This window comes from Salminus brasiliensis, unplaced genomic scaffold (genome assembly GCF_030463535.1).
Source record: "Salminus brasiliensis unplaced genomic scaffold, fSalBra1.hap2 scaffold_112, whole genome shotgun sequence".
NCBI lineage: Eukaryota > Metazoa > Chordata > Actinopteri > Characiformes > Bryconidae > Salminus > Salminus brasiliensis.
This window is the reverse complement of record NW_027326645.1, coordinates 1,067-23,722: the sequence shown is the minus strand read 5'-3', so window position 1 is coordinate 23,722 and position 22,656 is coordinate 1,067. Positions and strand designations below refer to the sequence as shown.

At 48.0% G+C, this 22,656-nt stretch overlaps 1 protein-coding gene across 1 annotated transcript in view; it reads right to left on the bottom strand.

Moving 5' to 3' along the window:
- Positions 1-22,180, bottom strand: part of LOC140548799 (neuron navigator 2-like) — a gene marked incomplete at its 3' end in the record, with an annotated part of 61,761 nt that extends 39,581 nt beyond the window's left edge. The window contains 4 exon segments of the mRNA XM_072671957.1: positions 1,849-1,966; positions 21,224-21,331; positions 21,333-21,428; positions 21,430-22,180. Of these exon segments, the coding sequence (XP_072528058.1) occupies positions 1,849-1,966; positions 21,224-21,331; positions 21,333-21,428; positions 21,430-21,528 (421 nt within the window).
- Positions 22,181-22,656: the final 476 nt, after the last annotated feature.

Genomic DNA, 22,656 nt, shown 5'->3' with positions numbered 1-22,656 from the left:
TTCCTAATTGGTTGCTATGGTATCCTACATGGTTGCTATGCAGTTGCTATGATGCTGCAAGTGTTTGTTGTCATGTTGCAAATCAGATGCTATGATGTCACAAGTGGTTGCTATGCAATTGCTAGGCAGTTGCTATGCTATTGCTAATTGGTTGCTATTGTTTGTGTTATGCGGTTGCACGTGGTTAATGTACAGCTGCTATAAGGTTGCTGTATTGTTCCAAGTGGATGCTGTACTGTTGCTAAGAAGTTGCTATGGTGTCCCAGGTGGTTGCTAGACAGTTTTAAGGCAGAGGCGGAAAATGAGGTTCTTGATGGGTTCTTTAGTAGTTCTATACAGAACCATGACAACTTAAAAACCTATCTGAATTCACTGACAGGAGGCTGTTCACACTCCCAGCCAAAAGTTCCTGCACCAGAGGTCTCATGGGCCCTATGGTGGAGCTTCATCATAGGGCCCAATATACCACCTACAATGCAGGAGAAGGGGGGTGAGGAATGGATAACAGGCCAGCTGAGTAAGCATGGTGAGACTGTGTGAGTAAATACACACACAGACACACACACACACACAAAAGGCTGTTCACACTCTCAATAACACATAATCTAACAGCCTGAGACTCCTGCACCACAAACACCATGGGTCCCACGGCAGAGCTCTGTCGCAGGGCCCACTATACCAAGTACACTGCAAGAGGAGCCGCCGCACAATACAAGCAAAGCCAATGCTGCATCACATCGATATAACGCCGAGCCTCTCAGAATGCCCTCAAAGCTGAGCAAGTGTGTGTGTGTGTGTGTGTGTGTGTGTGTGTGAGGTCAGGTTTCAGCTGCACTTGTCCGGTGTGATATTCCCTCTTGTCTCTAAAAGAAGCAAAGTGGCCCCATTGATGCTGCTGAGAGGGAGCTATCAGATAACACCACTGTGTGTGTGTGTGTGTCTGTGTGTGTGTGTGTGTGTGCCTTTTAGCCTACATTGCTAATGTATTTAGCTTACTTTAATAAGTAATTATCCTATCAGGGGACATTGTTATTAAATGTTCAGAATACTGCAGTGGGGCAGGAGGGTAGCAGGGCAGCAGGGCAGCAGGGCAGCAGGCAGGAGGGCAGGAGGGCAGGAGGGCAGTGGGGCAACAGGACAGGAGGGGGCAGACACGGGGTGGGGGCAGATTCTCAGCATGGTCAGCGGGAGTAGTGGACGGAGGGGTATGGGTGTGTAACAGCTGATAAGAGGGTGTGGACTAAGAATAGATGACTAACACACACCTCCAACCACAGAACAGCATTCCTGATAGAACTGATCAGGATACCGTCCACAGCACGATCAATATCCACAGTGAGCCAGCTGGCCGTCACATGACGAGTGTAATAGCTATAACAATAACGTGTAATAACAGTCACATGATGAGGGTAATAATAACTCTGTGACTAGCTGTTGATCTCCTCCCAGATCTTAAATGGTTCTTTGCTTGGCTAAAGGGTTCTATCTATCGCCAGAAAAGGGTCCCACTGTTGTTATGACAACTCCTCCCCGGTACTTTAGTGTACATCTCTAAAAAGGGGGTTCTTGAAAGGGTTCTTTAGTAACGATAGTTCCATATAGAACCGTGACAGTCAAAGAACCATGTTGAATGTTGAAATAGTTCTTTAAGAATGTTAAAGATCTTCTTTAGATTAGATTAGATTAATCAGACACTACAGGGAAACCAATGCAGAGGAATTAAGGTTCTAGATAGGTTATTAGAATGAGGAACAGAACTCCAGGCTGTTCAGACAGAGTGGATTACAGTGAGGTGCTCAGTGCTGTTCATCTCATTAAACTAAAAAACAGCAGACCCGACTTTCTTACCTACGACCTGGATGATCTCCGCCAGCAGGACTCCGTCACTGACATCCTGCTGCAGGTCCTTAATCAGCCGCTTGTGTCCTGATTTCGCCAAGTAGTGATTCGCCCAGTCTGTGTAGATCTGACCGCAGAGAGAGAGAGAGAGAGAGGGTCAGTAATCCATCCGGTCAGAGTTTAGATCCTCTTCGGGGAGTAAAAGCAGCTAAAAGCCGGTTCAGAGCAGAAACAGCAGAAACAGCAGAAACGGCTGCAGTTTAGTCCGGCAGTGAAGCAGAACGCTGAGCCCAGCTCCCAGAGCCTCAGAGCTTTAGGAGCTTTTGTTAGCTGTGGGACGGCCCCCCATTCAGACTGGAACACTGAGGGCTTCCCTCCTCCCTCCCTCTCTCGCCCACTCTCTCTCTCTCTAACTGTGTGTGTGTGTGTGTGTGTGTGTGTGTGTGTGTGGGGGGGGGGGTGCTGAATGGTTTAAAGCTGTGAAACGTTCAGCATCTCATTACAGACCCTCATTCAGCTCAGGACAGAACCAGCTCTGAACTGCAGCCTGAATTACTAACTACAGAGCTGCGTTCACCCCGTCCCAAACGACCCAAACGCCCAAATGTCCCAAACATCCCAAACACCCCAAACGTCCCCGAACATCCCAAACGTCCAGAATGTCTCAAACACCCCAAACACCCCAAACGTCCCCGAACGTCCCCAAATGTCCCCGAACGTCCCAAACGTCCAGAGTGTCTCAAACACCCCAAACACCCCAAACGTCCCCGAACGTCCCAAACGTCCCCAAACACCCCAAACGTCCCAAACGCCCAAGTGTCCCAAATGTCCCGAACGTCCCGAATGTTTCAAACACCCCAAACGTCCCAAACGCCCAAATATCCCGAACGCCCAAATATCCCAAACGCCCAAATATCGCAAATGTCCCAAACGTCCAAATGTCCCAAACGTCCCAAGCATCCTGCAGTGATTGAGCACAAATCTGCAACTGCATTTCTTCCACTTTACCTGTGATTACACTTGGCCGTTTGGCCAAACTGGGCTGCACTTAGAACCTGGCACTATTATACACGTGTTATAACACTCAGCTGGACTCCCCCTCTATAGCTGTGGTTCTACAGACAATTATATACAAAGTTATGAAGAATGTTGTGTTGCATAGGTCTGTGGTTGTAAATGTTTACTATAAAAATACAAATAATGAACAAAAATTAAATATTAATAAATAAATCAATAATAAATCAATTTATTGCGTTTCTGTAGAGTCTGAAAGCTCCTGCTGTAAACAGAACAGCGGCACATCATTAACCCTTTCCTTCAGACCTTCCCTCACATAGTTTATCTGCACCCCCACCACACACACACACACACACACACACACACACACACACACTCAAACACACACACACACACACACACACACACTCAAACACACACACACACACTCAAACACACACACACACACACACACACACACTCAAACACACACACACACACACACACACACACTAATGCTCTGACCCGGCGTGCTGTTCAGTCTGTTGTTAGGGAGAACAAAGCTGAGGGGAATGACTCAGGAGTTTATAATGATGGGAACCAACAGGTGCACACACACACACACACACACACACACACACACACACACACTACTTAAAATAGTGGTTCTGAGAGTTGAAGAGGAGAGCAGTGTAATCAGTGAGAGAGGGAGCAAGAGAGATCACTACACCCTAACTCACTACACCCTAACTCCCTACACCCTAACTCACTACACCCTAACTCACTACACCCTAACTCCCTACACCCTATCACTACACCCTAACTCACTACACCCTAACTCCCTACACCCTAACTCACTACACCCTAACTCACTACACCCTAACTCCCTACACCCAGATCCCACTGGACTGTTGTTTGTGTCACTTTTAGAAAGTCACTGACACTACCAAGTAGACTGTGTGTGTGAGTGTGTGAGAGTGTGTGTGTGTGTGTGTGAGTGTGTGAGTGTGTGTGTGAGTGTGTGAGTGTGTGTGTGTTTTCTGCAGAAGCATGTCACAATATTTCTATTATTGTCCTCCCTCGCCCCCCCCCCCCCCCCCCCCAACACACACACACACACACACACACATACATTCACACACATCATGTGGTGTTTTGAGGGTAGTGAACGTCTGGCACTAAAGGGACACCACGCTTCGTCCCTCTGACTCATTTACCCAGCATGCTCAGCCTCTCAGCCTTAGCGTGTCACACTAGTGTTATTTGTGTTCTCTCCGGTGGGCGGGGCTTTCTGCTGATGACTGTGTGATCAGAATAGAGTCTAACTGTTTGAAGTTCAGCCTTTAGGCCCCTTTGTCACGATATACCATCACACACACACACACACACACACAGCGCTGTAGAGAAGCTAAGCAGGTGTTTGCACAGAATTTAAGTGTTTACACACACACACTCGTGAGTCAGTGTGTGTGTGTGTGTGTGTGTGTGTGTGTGTTGCAGTGAGCTGTCAGCAGTTCTCCATCAGCTGCTGCTTCTGCTTTCATCTCACCTCATTACCTGAGCTTTAAAGCAACCTTAGAGGAATTTCCTCAAAAGCCCCGTCCGTCCATAATTACAGGCCTAACACAGCCAGCCTTACACACACAGCGTTTCCCAGAGGCCTTCAAACTCCATTACCAAACACACACACACACTCTCACACACACTCACGCTCTCTACCACCAGCTTAAAATAACAGCCCACTTAAAGGTAATTACATTAGAAAATGCGCTGAGGTGACTGAGAGGTCAGCTGGAAGAACAGCGGTCAGCACTGCGATGAGAGATGCGATCACTGTGAAGCAACGAGGCAAACCGTTAAATTAGAGCTGTTATTCTGAGTCCTTTAAGTGCTCGCGAAACCAGCATCACACTCACGCCACGCACACACACACACACACACACACACACACACTGGTCTTTAAACGCAGAGCTTTGAGACTTTCCAGCTCCTTAACGAACCGGAACACTCCTCAGTTCATCAGGTGTTACGAACCAAACGCAGCGTCCATGAACAATCCGGCGGGAGCAACATTCAGGACTGTACACACCAGAGAGCCTTCAGGAGGGTTCTCCTTCTTCTCCGAAAAGAACCGAGTCCTAACCTTAACTCTAACCAGCTGCACCAATCAGAAGGTAAAGTGATCTGGGTCCAGGGGCTCCTGTCCAGGGGTGGATCTATTAGGGAGCAATTTCTATTAGGGGTCAGTTCTTGAAGGTGATGAAGGTGCTAAAGCACTTCAAACCAAACTGTGATGTTCTAGACACTGACTGGGTCAGAACATCTCCAGAACATCAGGCAGGGTCTTGTGGGTAGTTCCTGGTATGCAGTGGTCAGTACCTACCAAAAGTGCTTCAAGGAAGGACAACCACTGAACAAGCGACATGGGCTCCCACGGCTTGTTAATGCACCTCTCAACTTACAGGACTTACAAAATCTGCTAAGAAGACCCCACAGGACAGCTTCAGACAGGAACTGTTTTAGTGGCACGAGTGGGACCTACAACATATTAGGTTTTAATGTTATGGCTTTACGGTGGTAAGGAGGCACCAGAATAATTCATTATTTCTAGCTACTTAAACTCCACAGAAACGCCCTCAGGTCAAGACCACCCCCCCCCCACCCCCCACCCCGAATAATACCTGATACTAATGAAAGCAGTCTACCTGTCCGGGACTTGCTGAACAGGCTCTGTCACTCACCTGCTCGCCGAATCTAAACAGAGCAGAGCGCTGTGGCGTTCCTCCAAGCTCTACTTTAAGCCTGTTTGCAGTTTGGCCTCAGATCCCCACACGCACCCTCCTGCAGCCCACCGCTCACCGTTTTGTAGTGACTGCAGGACGTCCTGCTGATCCCCCTCTCAGGTTCACACAGCTGCACGAGCGCCATGACGGTAACCTCAGGTGAGGAGAGCTCAGCTGCTCGGACGAATGAATCCACAACAGCCTTCCCAGGCACGATTACAGAGCAGACCGTCCAGCGGCCTGGACAGCTCAGAGCAGACAAGGTGGCAGGCTGATAATTTTAGCCCTGAGATCTTCTGGAGCTTCTTTACGCAATCTCTCTCTCTCTCTCTCTGTGTCTCTCTCTCTCTCTCTCTCTCTCTCTGTCTCTCTGTCTGTCTCTCTCTCTCTCTCTCTCTCTCTCTCTCTCTCTGTCTCTCTCTCTCTCTCTCTCTCTCTCTCTCTCTGTCTCTCTCTCTCTCCCTCTCTCTCTCTGTCTCTATCTCTCTCTCTCTCTCTCTCTCTCTCTCTGTCTCTCTCAACAATCTAAGGTATAAAGAGTCAATCAAGCAGAAAAGATCTGATGCATCTTCTGGACCATGCTTTGTGTTGTCTCAGCATTTGATGCTCCAAAGCTCCTGTGTCTTCACTGTCATTCTCGCCCTTTACAGAGATCTAAGTCATACCCGCAGGCGTCTAGCCCGGAGCTCAGTAGACCAGACCAGCTGATGATCTGAGGCTTGACACATCTCAAAGGCTTCACATTCGCTGATCTGTCGTCAGACTTCAGCTTCATTCTGGTATCTAATTGCTTCCCTTCCTTCAAAGAGCCTCCTGACCTCCTCCATCTCGGCCTCTCTCTCGTCTCGTCTCCTCTTCTCTTCTCTTCTAATCAAACACCATTCCTGAGCATCCTACAACATGTCCTGTTGTCCTACAGGAAGTCGTCCCCTAAACACACTCAGACTTTGTCTCCTCGTTTAGTTTGATGTTTCTTCTCTGGTTCCTCTGCTCTCTCTCAACGACCTCCACCACTCTCTAAGTCTACCTTGCCTCTCTCTCCCCCCCTCTCCCTCTCTCCCCCCACCTCTCTCTCTCCCTCTCTCCCTCTCTTTCTTCTCTCTCTCTCCCTCTCTCTCTCTCCCTCTCTTTCTCTCTTTCTATCTCCCTCTCTCCCCCCCACCTCTCTCTCTCCCTCTCTCCCTCTCTTTCTTTCTCTCCCTCTCCCTCTCTCTCTCTCTCTCTCTCTCTCTTTCTCTCTCTCTCTCCCTCTCTCTCTCTCTCTTCTCTCTCTCTCTCTCTCTCTCTCTCTCTCTGTCTCTCTCTCTCTCTCTCTCTCTCTCTCTCTCTTTCTCTCTCTCTCTCCCTCTCTCTCTCTCTCTCTCTCTCTCTCTCTCTCTCTCTGTCTCTCTGTCTCTCTCTCTCTCCCTCTCTCTCTCTCTCTCTCTCTCTCTCTCTCTCTCTCTCTGTCTCTCTCTCTCTCTCTCTCTCTCTCTCTCTCTCTCTGTCTCTCTCTCTCTCTCTCTCTCTCTCCTCCCTCTCTCCCCCCTCTTCCTCTCTCGGCTGTCTCGACTGATGATATCGACTGTAAGGCCAACAGGCAGGTTCATGTTTGAGTGTAGCTCCGCCCCCTTAGCCAACAGACTTTCTGACTAATACCCTGTAGCCATCTCAGCTTGACCCCGGAGTAAGTAAACACACACTCACACAACCACACACACACATTTACACACACACACACACATTTACACACACACAGTGAAACATACACACAAACACAAACACCTGGTTTCAACTGACCTCACACAGGTTTACTACCATATAATACTCTCACACACACACACACACACACACACACACACACACAGAATCCCCTCAGGCAATCTTTATCAGATTATACACCTGGTTCGGTTAACATTTGTGTGTGTATAAGTGTGTTTGTGTGTGTGAATGTGTGTATGAGTGTGTGTGTGTGTGTGTGTGTGCGCAGTGATGACTCTGCTCCTCCACTTAATTCAGTGTTGCTATAAATAGAACCCTCATTCACTCAGAGAGTGCTAGGCTAACACTGCTAACAAACACTGGAGTCAGACTGTCACCAATCTCTGTCTCTCAGAACTCCTCCTCTTCCTCGTTATTTTCATAAATGAACACGTCTGATTAAAAACTTGTTTACACAACCTCTCAACAGAGCGTAACCATGGAAACAGGTATGAAATAACCTATGGAAATGGGTGTAGCATAACCATTAAAACAGGTATGGTATAACCATAGAGGTGAGTGCAGTGTAACCATGGAAACAGGTGTCTTCCACTGCTCCATATGGGTGTAGATGGATGTTTATCAGTCAGTTCATTATACCTGCATTCTCGAGAGCAGGGAGAGCACACATACACACACACACACACTCTCACACACACTCTCACACACTCTCACACACTCTCACACACACACTCTCTCACACACACTCTCACACACACTCTCACACACACTCACACACACACTCTCACACACTCTCACACACACACTCACACACACACTCACACACACACTCTCACACACTCTCACACACACACTCTCACACACACACTCTCACACACTCTCACACACACACTCACACACACTCTCACACACACTCACACACACACTCTCACACACTCTCACACACACACTCTCTCACACACTCTCACACACACTCTCACACACACACATGCAGATGTGTAGTGTAAGTAAATGAATCATTGATGGAGGGGAATGGATTGATGGAGGTCAGAAAAGAGGGGCGGGGGCAGGAGGGGTTAAAGGGGTAATCATTTATATAGCTGTGACGTTGACCCCATTCCTTTGATCATATTTCTGCAACAGCCTACAGCAGTTTAGCTCCACCCATTCAGTCTACAAAAATTTAGCCCCACCCATTCAGCCTACAGCAGTTTAGCTCCACCCATTCAGTCTACAGAAATCTAGCCCCACCCATTCAGCCTACAGCAGTTTAGCTCCACCCATTCAGCCTACAGCAGTTTAGCTCCACCCATTCAGTCTACAGAAATTTAGCCCCACCCATTCAGCCTACAGCAGTTTAGCTCCACCCATTCAGCCTACAGCAGTTTAGCTCCACCCATTCAGCCTACAGCAGTTTAGCTCCACCCATTCAGTCTACAGAAATTTGGCCCCACCCATTCAGCCTACAGCAGTTTAGCTCCACCCATTCAGCCTACAGCAGTTTAGCTCCACCCATTTAGTCTACAGAAATTTAGCCCCACCCATTCAGCCTACAGCAGTTTAGCTCCACCCATTCAGTCTACAGCCGTTGAGCCCCTCCCATAATCCCATGTTCTAAGGAGCCCATGCTTCTTTCTGAATGAGGCACATCACAGGAAGGCCAGTCAGACACAGGTGAGAGAAGCGCTGATTCCAGATTAGAGCTGATTTAAGAGCTTTAGTTCAATTTCACAGTTTATCCAAAATTCGAATGAAAGAGGAACACTGATGCCCCGAGAACCGAGAACAGCAGCTGGACCCGCGGTGCTGACCGTGATCTCTATCTGGGTCAGTCATTGTTCAGCGCTATAAAGGAGACACTCTCAGCGCCTCACTCTGAAACACTCAGGACAGATGGACAACGGGAAATCAATAACCATTCACACTCTTATTTCTGTCCACACATGTGGAGTGTGTGTGTGTGTGTGTGTGTGTTGGTGTGTGTGTGTGTTCCAGGCTTTGGAAGGCCACATAAATAACCATCATATTTCACTGGCAGAGCAGAGCAGAGCAGAACAGAAAACAGCACAGAGGAGAAGCACACCTCCACACCATTATCTAGAACCCCCTATTGCACAGTGGAACCAGCGCTGGGACGCTGAAGTTTAACTCTGCTTCCTCTGAGACACGTGAAGAAGCTCCACCACATCAGTTAGCACCATGCTAACTGTGTGAGACTTTCCAGACTCCTGAAGACATCTCCTTACATCTGTGTGTGTGTGTGTGTGTGTGTGTGTGTGTGTGTCTTAATACATCATAACCTTTCCTATTGATTAGCCTGTCGATCAACACTATAGATCATACACCCATAAAACCCACAGCCAATATTCCGACCAGCTTCCAGTTGTTTAGGAAAGCAGACGGGTGGAGCGGCTCATTTGCATATCCTACATGGACAAAAGTATTAGGACACCTGCATTCATTGTTTCTTCTAAAATCACAGGGATTAAAGTGACTGTCTCTACTGTCCAGAGAGGATAGGAGGACAGATTCTGTAGGAGCATTGCTGTGAGTATTTGATTGCATTCAGTGAACGTTAGAGTTGGATGTTATATGATCACCATCCCACCTCATCCCCAACTCATCCCCTCCAAAAGTGTAGTGTACTGTACTGTAGTGTACTGTAGTGTAGTGTAGTGTAGTGTAGTGTAGTATCTTGTACTGTACTGTACTGTAGTGTAGTGTACTGTACTGTAGTGTAGTGTAGCAGTAGTGTAGTGTACTGTAGTGTAGTGTAGTATCTTGTACTGTACTGTACTGTAGTGTACTGTACTGTAGTGTAGTGTAGCAGTAGTGTAGTGTAGTTTAGTGTACAGTAGTGTAGTGTAGTGTACAGTAGTGTAGTGTACTGTAGTTTAGTGTACTGTAGAGTAGTGTAGTGTATTTTAGTGTAGTGTACTGTAGTGTAGAGTAATTTAGTGTACAGTAGTGTAGTGTAGTTTAGTGTACAGTAGTGTAGTGTAGTGTAGTGTAGTTAGTGTACAGTAGTGTAGTGTAGTTTAGTGTACAGTAGTGTAGTGTAGTGTAGTGTACTGTAGTGTAGTGTAGTTTAGTGTACTGTAGTGTAGTGTACTGTAGTGTAGTGTAGTTTAGTGTACAGTAGTGTAGTGTAGTGTACTGTAGTGTAGTGTACTGTAGTGTAGTTTAGTGTACAGTAGTGTAGTGTAGTGTACTGTAGTGTAGTGTAGTTTAGTGTACAGTAGTGTAGTGTAGTGTACTGTAGTGTAGTGTACTGTAGTGTAGTGTAGTTTAGTGTACAGTAGTGTAGTGTAGTTTAGTGTACAGTAGTGTAGTGTAGTGTAGTGTACTGTAGTGTAGTGTAGTTTAGTGTACAGTAGTGTAGTGTAGTGGTACTGTAGTGTAGTGTAGTGTACTGTAGTGTAGTGTACTGTAGTGTAGTGTAGTTTAGTGTACAGTAGTGTAGTGTAGTGTACTGTAGTGTACTGTAGTGTAGTGTAGTTTAAGTGTAGTTTAGTGTACAGTAGTGTAGTGTAGTGTACTGTAGTGTAGTTTAGTGTACAGTAGTGTAGTTTAGTGTACAGTAGTGTAGTGTACTGTAGTGTAGTTTAGTGTACTGTAGTGTAGTGTAGTGTACTGTAGTGTAGTGTACTGTAATGTAGTGTAGTTTAGTGTACAGTAGTGTAGTGTAGTTTAGTGTACAGTAGTGTAGTGTAGTGTACTGTAGTGTACTGTAGTGTAGTGTACTGTAATGTAGTGTAGTTTAGTGTACAGTAGTGTAGTGTAGTTTAGTGTACAGTAGTGTAGTTTAGTGTACAAGTAGTGTAGTGTACTGTAATGTAGTGTAGTTTAGTGTACAGTAGTGTAGTTTAGTGTACAGTAGTGTAGTGTACTGTAGTGTAGTGTGAATATAGCTGGGGAATCTCAGTCTGCTGTATTCATACTGCTTCTGTAAGCTTCAAGGCAGCGCAATATCAGTGCTTTTATTACCAGGCAAAAGTAATTCCCTCTAACACACACACACACACACACACACACAACACATACACACACACACACACACACAACCTTACAGACCAGTGCCACTCACGCTGCGCTCCAGATGTAATACAAATTAAACAGTGCTTTATCAGCCCATCTCCAGACAAGCAATAAAGCCGGACCACGCGCAGCCCTTTGTGGTTTGAGGGACACAAATAAGCCTGGGCTGAGGACACTGAGGGGTGCGGGTGTGTAGAGACTCCTCTTTCCTTATTTTAATCAAATCTGTTTCATCAATCGGCTCGAATGGCTGCTCATTAGCTCATGCTAATTGCATTGGTAGTTGTTTGCTAACGCTAGTTTCTAATTAGCCGCTGTGATTCAGAGAAGCCCTCCCACTCCGCGATCTGCTTAACGTCCACAGCGGACTCCCTTCAGGAAAAGGTTCTTTGAGGGTTATTTCAGTTCTGAACAGAACCCTGAGAGTAAACACATACACATGCACACAGGACTGTTAGCATCAGGTTAGCAAACGCACACCAATAAGGTTGGGTTAGGGTCAGGGTTAGGGTCAGTATATATACTAATGAAATTACACTACACCTCACAAAAAACACAAAGAGAAAACTGAAGAAAAAAACCTGAAGAAATATTGGACAATGTTATTAAAATAAAAACAGAATGGAGTCAATTTGTAATTAAACAGGTGAAGTTCTGCACACTGCTGCTGCTTCACCGGCCCAAACCCCCAACAAGCAGAACGTAGAGCTGAATGCTCCACTTCTGTACTAGCAAACTCCCGAATCGCTCAGAAATGATGAAGGATTCTATCAAACTCTCACCCCAGCGCAACTCCTCACAAAGTGGAACTGAACAAAGGAGAAACTCAACCTGAGAAAAACAAAGAAAGCAGTAAAGCAGACTCTGAAGCTTCACTAATTCACCTCAACGACCCAAACACAGCAAGCGGAGCCGGGCTCTGTTCATCTGTCTCCCCTCACATCACCAAACACCCACAGCTTTACCCCCGCAGGCAAGAGCCTCTCTGTCCCACAGAAACACAAGAAACCAGAGACAAGAGCAGTGAAACAGCAAACAGATCAGAACCACTGCAGCCGGCCGAACCCAGAACACAGCGGACAGCCCTGACCACTCCTCAGCGTCACTGGAGTTAGGCCTGGGGGTGAGGGGTTTAGAGGGTTTAGGGGGTTTAGGGGTTGTAGAGTTTTTACCAGTTTCATGCTGATGTTGTTCTGCTCCCAGCGCCACAGCATCACACTCATCTTCCTCACTTCTCCTCTTCTCACCGCACCTGCCTCACACTCCAGCGCTGCAGCACCGGCCACACAACACATCCATCGGGGCGAGAGAGCGAGAGAGACTGCTGCTTCCTCTGACTGTGCAGGTCTGCAGCAGCTGCTCCTCCCCACCTCCTTACCCCCAACCCCCCCAGACTCCAGCCCTGTGTGTGTGGTGTGCGTGTGTGTGCGTGTGGTGTGTGTGTGGGGTGACCAGCTGGAGTGTGCGTCAGTGTCAGTATTAGATGGGGAATCCCTGCTCTCTATCTCTATGTCTCTCTCTCTCTCTCTCTCTCTCTCTCTCTCTCTCTGCTCCATTAGTCAAGCCTGAAGAGCCCAAAGGCCAAACACCTCCTGACCCTGTGACCCTTACCTAAAACCCAGTAAACGCCCACAAACACTCGCCGCTCGCCCCAAATAAGAGTCTCTGGGTTTTTTTTCCACCTTTTACTCCAAATGTAGCCTTGTAGCTGCGGCGCTAATTGGTGGGGTATACGCTTCCATTATACATTAGCTACATTAGCCTGCTTTAGCTCCAGTGCTGAAGCATTTCTAGTAAACTCAGACTGTTCCACTTTCCTCAGTTTAACACCGCCGTGCTGTAAAGACCACAGAGGCTGCAGATGACCAGTGACTGGCCTTAGCTGCACAGCTAATATTAACCGATTTATTCATATTAATGTAATGATCCACATGACTGGCGGTCCAAACCTCCAGCCACACACACGGGCCAAAAAAGAAACAGCCCAAAAAGAGTCCGCCTGAGAAAGCGGCTCTGATAACCTCAGCTCCTAAACACAGCCCGAAACTGCTGCCAGCGCCGCTCCGAAAACAGATCAACAAGCCGAGGTTGTCTCTATATTCCACATCGCCGTGTGTGTGTGTGTGTGTGTGTGTGCCCTTGGCTAAAGTTATGGTTAGCGGTGAAGAGACACTAGGGGTCCATGCTGTCTGTGCTCCCTCCAAAACCCACAGAACCACAAATTAAAAGCCAAACTAAAGCCAAGCTAAAGTTCCTGAGGGTCGCCCAGCTTCTGCTCTGTTCCCACACGGGAGGCTCTGCGTCGGTGCCAGAGCCCAGCACACTTTATAAATACAACAAAGCCAGCGGCGCGCTAGTCCACCCCCAAAACCACCCCGCTCTTTACTGAGGTCACAGATGAAGAAATGTGTGCAGGGTTTCTTTATTACACAATCGCTGGCGGTTCTGCCTTCATCACTTCATTCAGAACCTTCTCAGAAGTTTTACTGTATTAGCGGAAATACTTCCCCCAGACATGCTAACTGCTCGAGCAACGAACCCGCTGTCAGGAGCTGTGAGCGTTGGCATGAGGCAGTTATCAGGGGTGGTCTGGGCACTAGGAACAAGTAGGCAGTCTCCAAAGGCCCAGTGAGCCAAGAGCCCTAGACTACCCTACATACATACACTGATCAGCCATAACATTAAAACCACATGCCTAATATTGTGAGCTCCCATTGTGCCACCAAACAGCGCTGACTCGTCGAGGCTCCACAAGATCTCTGAAGGTGTGCTGCGATATCCGTCAGCAGCAGATCCTGTAAGTAAGTCCTGTAAGTCGTGAGGTGGGCCTTCCATCAGCATCAGCAGGTGAGCCTTGGGAACACTTTTAGTAGGTACTGACCACTGCTTACCCAGAACACCCCACAAGACCTGTCTGATGTTCTGGAGACTGTGTTCTTCAGTTCGGCTGGCAGCGATACTGATGTTTTGGCTCACTGGTGTTTGTGTTACTGTTACATAATGTGTTCTCTAAGACAGTCAAAGTCCAGTGTCTGTTAGCAATGTTAGCTTAGCTTCTCCTGTTGTAAACTAAAGGAGCTGGTGTCAGATATCGAACCTGTCTCGGCTGATCGCCGATTATGAATCAGTGATCGATCACGTTCGCTTGATCAGAGCACGTCGGTGGAAGAACACCGCCCGGTCTCACACTCCTTCTCTACTCGCTGGAGCAAAACTCTTTAACCACAGAAAGACTTTTATGAGTCAATCAAAGCGTTCCTCGCTGCGGTCAGCAGTCTGTGCTTTGAGCTGGATGATCTGTGGTCAGGGCTACATGTGTTGGCAGGAATGAACAAACCCATTAAGCAGAGCAGCAGCGCTGAATTACGAGCTGCACGCTCCATTCTTCCTCTCAGTGGCTGGAAAGATAAACCAAGCGAGCCCGAACAATGAGCGGGTTCACCCAGTGTGGAGGCTCTTTTGTTTTTGGGACCCCCATCATCTGCTTCTCGTGGGTTTGGAGGGGGTTGGATAGGGTCCACTGCCAGGCTGGTGGGGGTGGGGGGCAGACATATGGGCTTCTCGGGGCAGAAACACAAAGGCCTGAGACACAGAAGCACTGTCGGTGTCCAGGAAAAGAATGGGGGTCACTCTGACTGGATTAAAACTCCTACACTTAAGGAAGAGCACTGGAGGTGGTGTGTTATGGTGAAGACCGTGATTCGGTCGCAGTAGATCATCCCAGCCGTGAGCTCATCCAGCGTAACACACCCCCTCCAGTGCTGTAGTGCTTTTATTAAACAGCTTTAGGAAGGAAAGGAAAGGAAATCAGTCCAGTTTCATAATGTGTGTTTTTAATATTCCCTCCGCCCAAAAAAGTAGTTCCCTTAATTACAACAGGAGAGGGCCTCTCTCTTAAACAGGAGTCGATCAATACTGTAGTTGGGTTTGTATAATAATATTGTATAATATAATATCACTGTGATCAGATGTGTCTCTATCCAGTAACACCCCATAAAACCCTCATTTACAGCCAAATCTGACCATATGCTTGAGTTCTGAATTAATTACCATAAAAAAACTTTCAGTGAGGAAGAGGATGAGGAAGTGACCTCAGTTCAGCTTCAGAGAAGCCTTTAATCAATATTGATCATTAGTTGTTTCTTCATTCTGAGAAAGTCTGTCACACAGAGCACGCCCAGAGCATTGGTAGTTTGCAATGTTGATGGTAAAGTGGTGTTATTAAGTGTTAATAACACATTATTAAGTGTTGATAACAGGTGTTACTGAGGTTGTAGCAGCACTTTAGCCTGAAATACACCCCGTCACGTTCCCTTCCATCACATGCTATATCAAGTGTAACAGGGTTGTAACTCTGTCTGTTATTCTGCACTAGCAGATAAACCTCATCAGCGAGGGGGGAATCTGGTCCGGGTGAGACAGGTGTGTACTGAACCTGCGGAGAACCGCTCGGATCACGTTCATTTAGCACTGATCTCATCCAGCGATTCGGGTTCCAGGCCCAGGACTCCTGCATCAGCTCATTAATGAGCTCTAATGAAGTCATTAACCAGCCCCTGTACCTGTACTGGGTCAGGTGTGTCTGAGTAGGAGTGTCCTCAGGGCCGAGACTTGACAAAGTGACTGTAGTTACTAAGCAACCAGAAGAGAGCGTAATACTGGCATAGAGGGAAACATGAATCATCATCCACAAGCCAGCATGTATCGTTCACAACCACCAAAGACCGCTAGACCTTTTCCAGCCAGTGTGTATCATTACTACCATCAAACCCTGGCAGCCCTGAACAGCCGGTGTGTATTGTTAAACCCCGTCATGAATCGCCAGACTACAGATGTGTGACATCACTCCGCTGTGTAACGTCAACAGCCTTGATCCTTCACCTCAACCTTTAGCCTTCTGCTAACGCTAGCTTGACCTTTACTGCTCACAGTTAGAGAGTGGCTGATTCCCAAACATCATCTGGATCCCCTGAGACCCTGAACACGCTCCCTGTCCTGCGGGCTGTGTGTGCACCACAATAGAGCGTCCGTCAGCAGGACGGTGGCCGAGCAGCAGGGTGTCATACAGAGAGTCTGCAACGGACTGACGGGCCCGAGGGAAGCAGATGTCTTCATCTTAACAGACACAGCAGAGCTGAGCTGAACCAGGGCTCTAACATTCACAACACAGAACTGCACACTCTCGCACACTCTCGCACACACTCACACACTCTCGCACACTCTCGCACACACTCACACACACTCGCACACTCTCGCACACTCTCGCACACTCTCGCACACACTCACACTCTCACACACTCTCGCACACACTCACACACTCTCTCACACTCTCGCACACTCTCACACACTCTCGCACACTCTCACACACTCTCACACACTCTCGCACACACTCAGACACTCTCGCACACTCTCACACTCTCGCACACACTCTCGCACACTCTCACAACACTCTCGCACACACTCTCGCACACCACTCTCGCACACTCACACACTCTCACACACTCTCGCACACACTCTCACACACTCTCGCACACTCTCACACACTCTCGCACACTCTCACACACTCTCGCACACACTCGCACACTCTCGCACACTCTCGCACACTCTCACACACTCTCGCACACTCTCGCACACACTCACACTCTCACACACTCTCGCACACACTCACACACTCTCGCACACTCTCGCACACTCTCACACACTCTCGCACACTCTCACACACTCTCACACACTCTCCGCACCACTCAGACACACTCGCACACTCTCGCACACTCTCGCACACTCTCACACACTCTCGCACACACTCTCGCACACTCTCGCACACTCTCACACAGCAGAACTCTTACCTGAGTGAGCTCACAGGCAGAGCATCAGAAACACCAGATTCACCCTCCTCACCTCCTCAACAGAGCACTACACCTGACTCAGGAGCACTTCAGACTGAAGGGTGACAAATCTATACTACTACTATTATTATTATTATCATCATCATCATCATCATCATTATTATTAGCATCACTATAGTAGTAGTGGTAGTATGGGAGGGGAGGGGTAATGTTTTGTACATTCTAAGCAAAAAAAAAGGTTCTATAGGGGATCTTATGGAGATTATTTGATCCATATCAATAGTGGAACCTTTTTGGTGATGAAACCCTTCACCCAGATAAAGACCTGTTAAAGAATTTAAATGGTTCTTCAAGTGTTTTACTAAAGAACCAATGAGGAACCCTTTTAAGAGCGTCTAGCACACACACAGTCTGACAAACAGACTAAACAACTCCAGCCACAGTGTGGTCAGAAACCGAGCGCTAATGGGCAGCAGATGGGTGAAGCAGAGAGAGCTGTAGGATGGGTGTTCTGATAAAGTGGCCGGGCAGAGGACAGAACATTCCAACAGCAGAGAGGCTCCGAGTCACTGGTGTGAAACACCTGCACACACACTTTATGACACAGTGTCCATATGTTTGACCTGCCCCCTCCCCTCTGATTACCCATAATGCAGCTCACATAGACTGGCCCTGTGGACCCAAGGGACAGTGCCGGCGCTGTGCTCTGTCGTTATGGAAACGTTGGCTGGCTCATTCAGATAACCGCGGCGCTCCGGGCCCGAAATGAGCAAATTAAAGACTGAGGAGTCGCAGAGTAACAACGCTCGTGTGTGTGTGTGTGTGTGTGTGTGTGTGTAAAATTCTGTCTTTTTCAACATTTGACAATTTTCCTTACTTTTACACACTGTTCACAGAGACGAATTAATCAATACACTGATCTGATCAGTTTGAATTTTGATCTTAAAACTGCAGCCTTTTTTATCTATTTTTGAAATCAGATGAACGGCAAATTCAGTGATTTGTCACATTACACACACTGTCCTTATTACACTTTCACTTCAGGAGAGAATGATCAGTTATATTAGTCCTAAAGTTTAATATTAAATATTAAAATCAAAAAAAATATTAAGATCAGGCATGCAGTCCAGCTTCTACCACAAGAGGGCAGCACAGACTGCAGGTGTATTTAGACTAAGCTGCAGCACCTGCTTCTGGACTTTCTGCACACACACACACACACACACACACACAGCGCCCTCTCTCAGTTCTGAGGTGAAGAGCAGGCTGTAAGTCTGAGCTCATGGTTTTGTAGTGGTAGCTGTGCCCTATATCCAGAAGCAGTGTGTGTAAGTGGGAGGAGCTTAAAGTAATATATGCTAAATGAGTGAATATATGTAAATGCACTGATTCTGTGACATCACAAAAACAGCGTTGGTTCCACACGCTGACCGGGACGGCCGAGGGGTGAGTGTGTCTAACACTCCAAGCAGAAGCCCTTCAATTCGCATATCATTATCATCTCATTAAAACTGCTGCTTTGATGTGGAGCAGATGTGTTCAGATGACGAAACAGATGAATAAAGTCGATTAATAATCAATCACTGTGTGTGGCGGTTGATTGACAGGATGGGTGCAGTTTAAGATCCAATGAGTGATTTTTTTCTGAGGCAAGTGCCCCATGACTCCGCCCCCTGGCCTCGCCCCCTACGCTGTCGCCTCTAATCTGTTTAAGTTTACATCCTGAACCCCGATCAATTCCATTCCCCTCCGATCAGCTGACTGAGTGCTTCAGCAGGCAGCTGTCCGTCATTCCTCTACATTAGCCTCGTAGCTCCAGTGCTAACTGCAGGCTGAAGTATCACTTTAATGCACCGGAGCCCACAGTGTAACTCCGCCCACACACTCACCAACCTTCCAGGAAGCATGAAGGGAGTGTGTGTGTGTGTGTGTGTGTGTGTGTGTGTGTGTGGCGAGTGCTGTCCTCCTACATTGTCTCTAGCACTCATCAAGTCCACAGCTGCAAACAAACTAGGACACACACACACACACACACACACACACACACACACACACACACACAGCCTGTGCTCTCTGCCTCGCTCTCTGTTTTACACACAAACATACACGGGTCTCTGTAGATATACACACTCACCCAGCACTTTATTAGAACACCTGTGCACCTACTGCTTCATGCAGTTTGCTATCATGCATCAGCCAATCGCGTGGCAGCAGCAGAATACATTAAATCTGCAGATCCAGATCCAGCAGCTTCAGGTTACACACCCCAGCCATCAGAATGTGGGTCATGGGACCTCAGCTGTCCGGGCAGTTTCTGGGGATTTTGACTTATTGGACCTGTGTTTGCCACCGAAGAGCGTGGTGTGATGCTGGTGCTAGGTTGAGGACATCTAGAACTTCTGATCTTCTGGGATTTTCAGCTTAATTAGACTCAGTTGCTCAGAGAGCGCCGGTTCTGCAGGTCAGCAGAGCTGGGGTCAGACAGGTGGAGCTGAACGGCTACAGGAGCTCAGATAACCACCCTGTACAGCAGGAGGATCCAGAGCAACAGCAGCAGAAGAACCCGTCGGGTTCTAGGTCTCTCAGCCAAGGACAGAAAGCTGAGGCTGCAGTGGCTCAGCACAGACTCACCAACAGCATGAACCTATGAACCCAACCTGCTCGTGTGAACAGTCCAGGCTGGTGAAGGTGGTGTAAGGGTGGTGTAAATGTGGGGAATGCTATCCTGGCAGGCTTTCGGTCTGCATCCCCTTATCGCCACAGTTTACCGTTCTCTAACGGCTACTTCCAGCATGATGATGGACCGTCTCACACCGCAGAACCAGTCTCAGACTGACTGAATCAGTGTTCACCAGTGTCTTCCAGTCTCCTAGATCTGTATCCAGTGCGTCTCTGTGGAGGCTGTGACTTGTTTAGACCTGTACAGCAGTGAAGCGTCAGTAGGGGTGCACAAACTTTGCACGCTGTTGTACATTAAAGAGAGAGAGTGAATAGAGCTGCATTCAGCGGTTCTCCTAAAGGACAGCTCTCTCTGCCTTGGCCCAGATTCACAGCCCAGAGTGTTTACACCAGCATGCACACACACACACACACACACACACACACACTCTTACACACACACACACACTGTCTTTCCTTTGACAGAGCCTTAAATGGCATTTCAAAATACAGAGAGAGAGGGAGTGGGGGGGGGGTGAGAGAGTGCCCTGCTTAGATATGGAGTGAAAACATCCTCTAACACATGCACACACACACACACACACACACACACACACACACAGCCAGAAGGAGTGTGTGCTCTGACACACTTCCCCTTTGCTGGTCAGATGCGGTGAGTGATGCTGCCTCACTGTTGGTCATCAACTCAACAGCACTGACCACAACCCTGACACTACATGTCCAAAACTATTCAGACACCCTCATAATGGCTGAGTTCCACTGCTTAAAGGTATCTGATACAGGTGTTCACACACAGCTGTATAATCTCCTTAGAAAAGCACTGATCAATAGTTCACACACAGCTGTATAATCTCCTTAGAAAAGCACTGATCAATACTACAGGACACTCTGGAGTAGCCAAGGTCACATGACCCTATTGGCTCCATGCTGCCCTAATGCCAGGCGTGGGCTAGAGGGGTATAAAGCCCCCCAGCATTGAGCAGCTGTGGAGCAGTGGAGGAGCTGTGTTCTCTGGAATGATGGCGGAGGAGCTCCATGCAGTACTTTTGGGATGAGGTGTCAGAACTGATCATCAACAACATCAGAACCTGACCTCACTGATACTCTCACTCCATTAGGGCTGCATGCAAACAAATCCTTCTCACAGCAATGTTCCAACTGTAAAGTCTTCCCAGAATAGTAGAAGCTGTTACTGTGGAAAAGGGGGACAAACTCCTAGATAATAACCTAGAAACTAGTGGGTGTCCACATACTTTTGGACACGTATATGAAAACATAAATACACACACACACACACACCCACACACACACACATTACTCACACATACACACTTCTCTAACCTGAGTGTCTACAGCTCCGTCTGCAGGCTGGCTGGGCTTGAATGGGGTATGGTCCAACTGAGTGTGGACAGCACCGGACTGGGGGGGGGCTTCAGGACCACTGGACTGGGTCAGTGTTGAGGCTGGTTGTCCGGGTGGGTTTGAGTCCACTGGACTGGTCATCCGTCACACCGGTGGTCCGTGCGTGTGTGATGTTGAGCTGGGGGGGCCACCGCACGGGTGGGGATGTGTGTTTTCGGGGCAGCGGTGTGCGCCGGCTTCGGCAGTCCAGACTTCATCTTACTGACCAGCACGATGGCCGGCATCTTCCACTCATACACACACTCTCACACACACACGGTCCCTCAGGCTTCTGGAGGAGGAGGACTGACACACACACACTCTCACGCTGCCGGAGGTGCTCGGTTTTTGCTGGCGTGTGCCAGAAATGAGCATTACCAGTAATATTAGCATATTTAATGAATATTTAAATGAGTGTAATTAGCAACACTCATCCTATCAAACAATGAGCACTACACACTCCTCATTACGCAAATCATTATCATTACATTATTAGTAGCTCACACACACACACACACACACTCACTGGTGCTGCGGTCTGACCGGTGTATGGTCCTGCTCTCCCGCTGTGTGTGTGAGTGTGTGTATGTTCCTCTGGAGTGTCCTCTCAGTCCGTCGCTGTAATCCACCTGTTCACCAGCAAACACTCGATAACGCTAATCCCACAGCCCTCCACCCCAATCACACACACACACACACACACACACACACACTCACTCAGCTCAGTCCGAGTGCCGGCAGGAGGGAGAGAGCGAGGGAGGGAAAACGGACGAGATGACTCCAGGAGCTGCTCTCTCTCTCTCACTGCAGGAATACAGCTCACTCGCCCATTTATACCCCTCTCTCTCTCTCTCTCACCACTGATTTGTTCGTCCACTCTCTCTCTTGCTCTCTCTCTCTTTAGTAGGAGTAGTGACTGCTGCAGGATACTTCAAATGCCACCCCCTCCACACACACACACACACACACACACACACAGTGTGTCAGAGCAGCAATGAAAGCATTGGAGGGTGTTAGTCACTGCTGTACGTGATTAGCTGTGTAGTGTCGTGTGTGTGTGTGTGTTTGTGTGTGTGTGTGTGTGTGTGTGTGTGAGCAGCAACACTGCTCACTGTTTTAACACTGTAGTAGTATTGTGTTATTAGAGAGTGTGAGGGTGAGAGAGTGAAGGTGTGAGAGTGAGGGTGAGAGAGTGAGAGAGTGAGGGTGTGAGAGAGTGAGGGTGAGAGAGTGTGAGGGTGAGAGAGTGAAGGTGAGAGAGTGAGAGAGAGTGAGGGTGAGAGAGTGAGGTGAGAGAGTGAAGGTGAGAGAGTGAGAGAGTGAGGGTGAGAGAGAGAGTGAGAGTGAATGTGAGAGAGTGAGGGTGAGAGTGA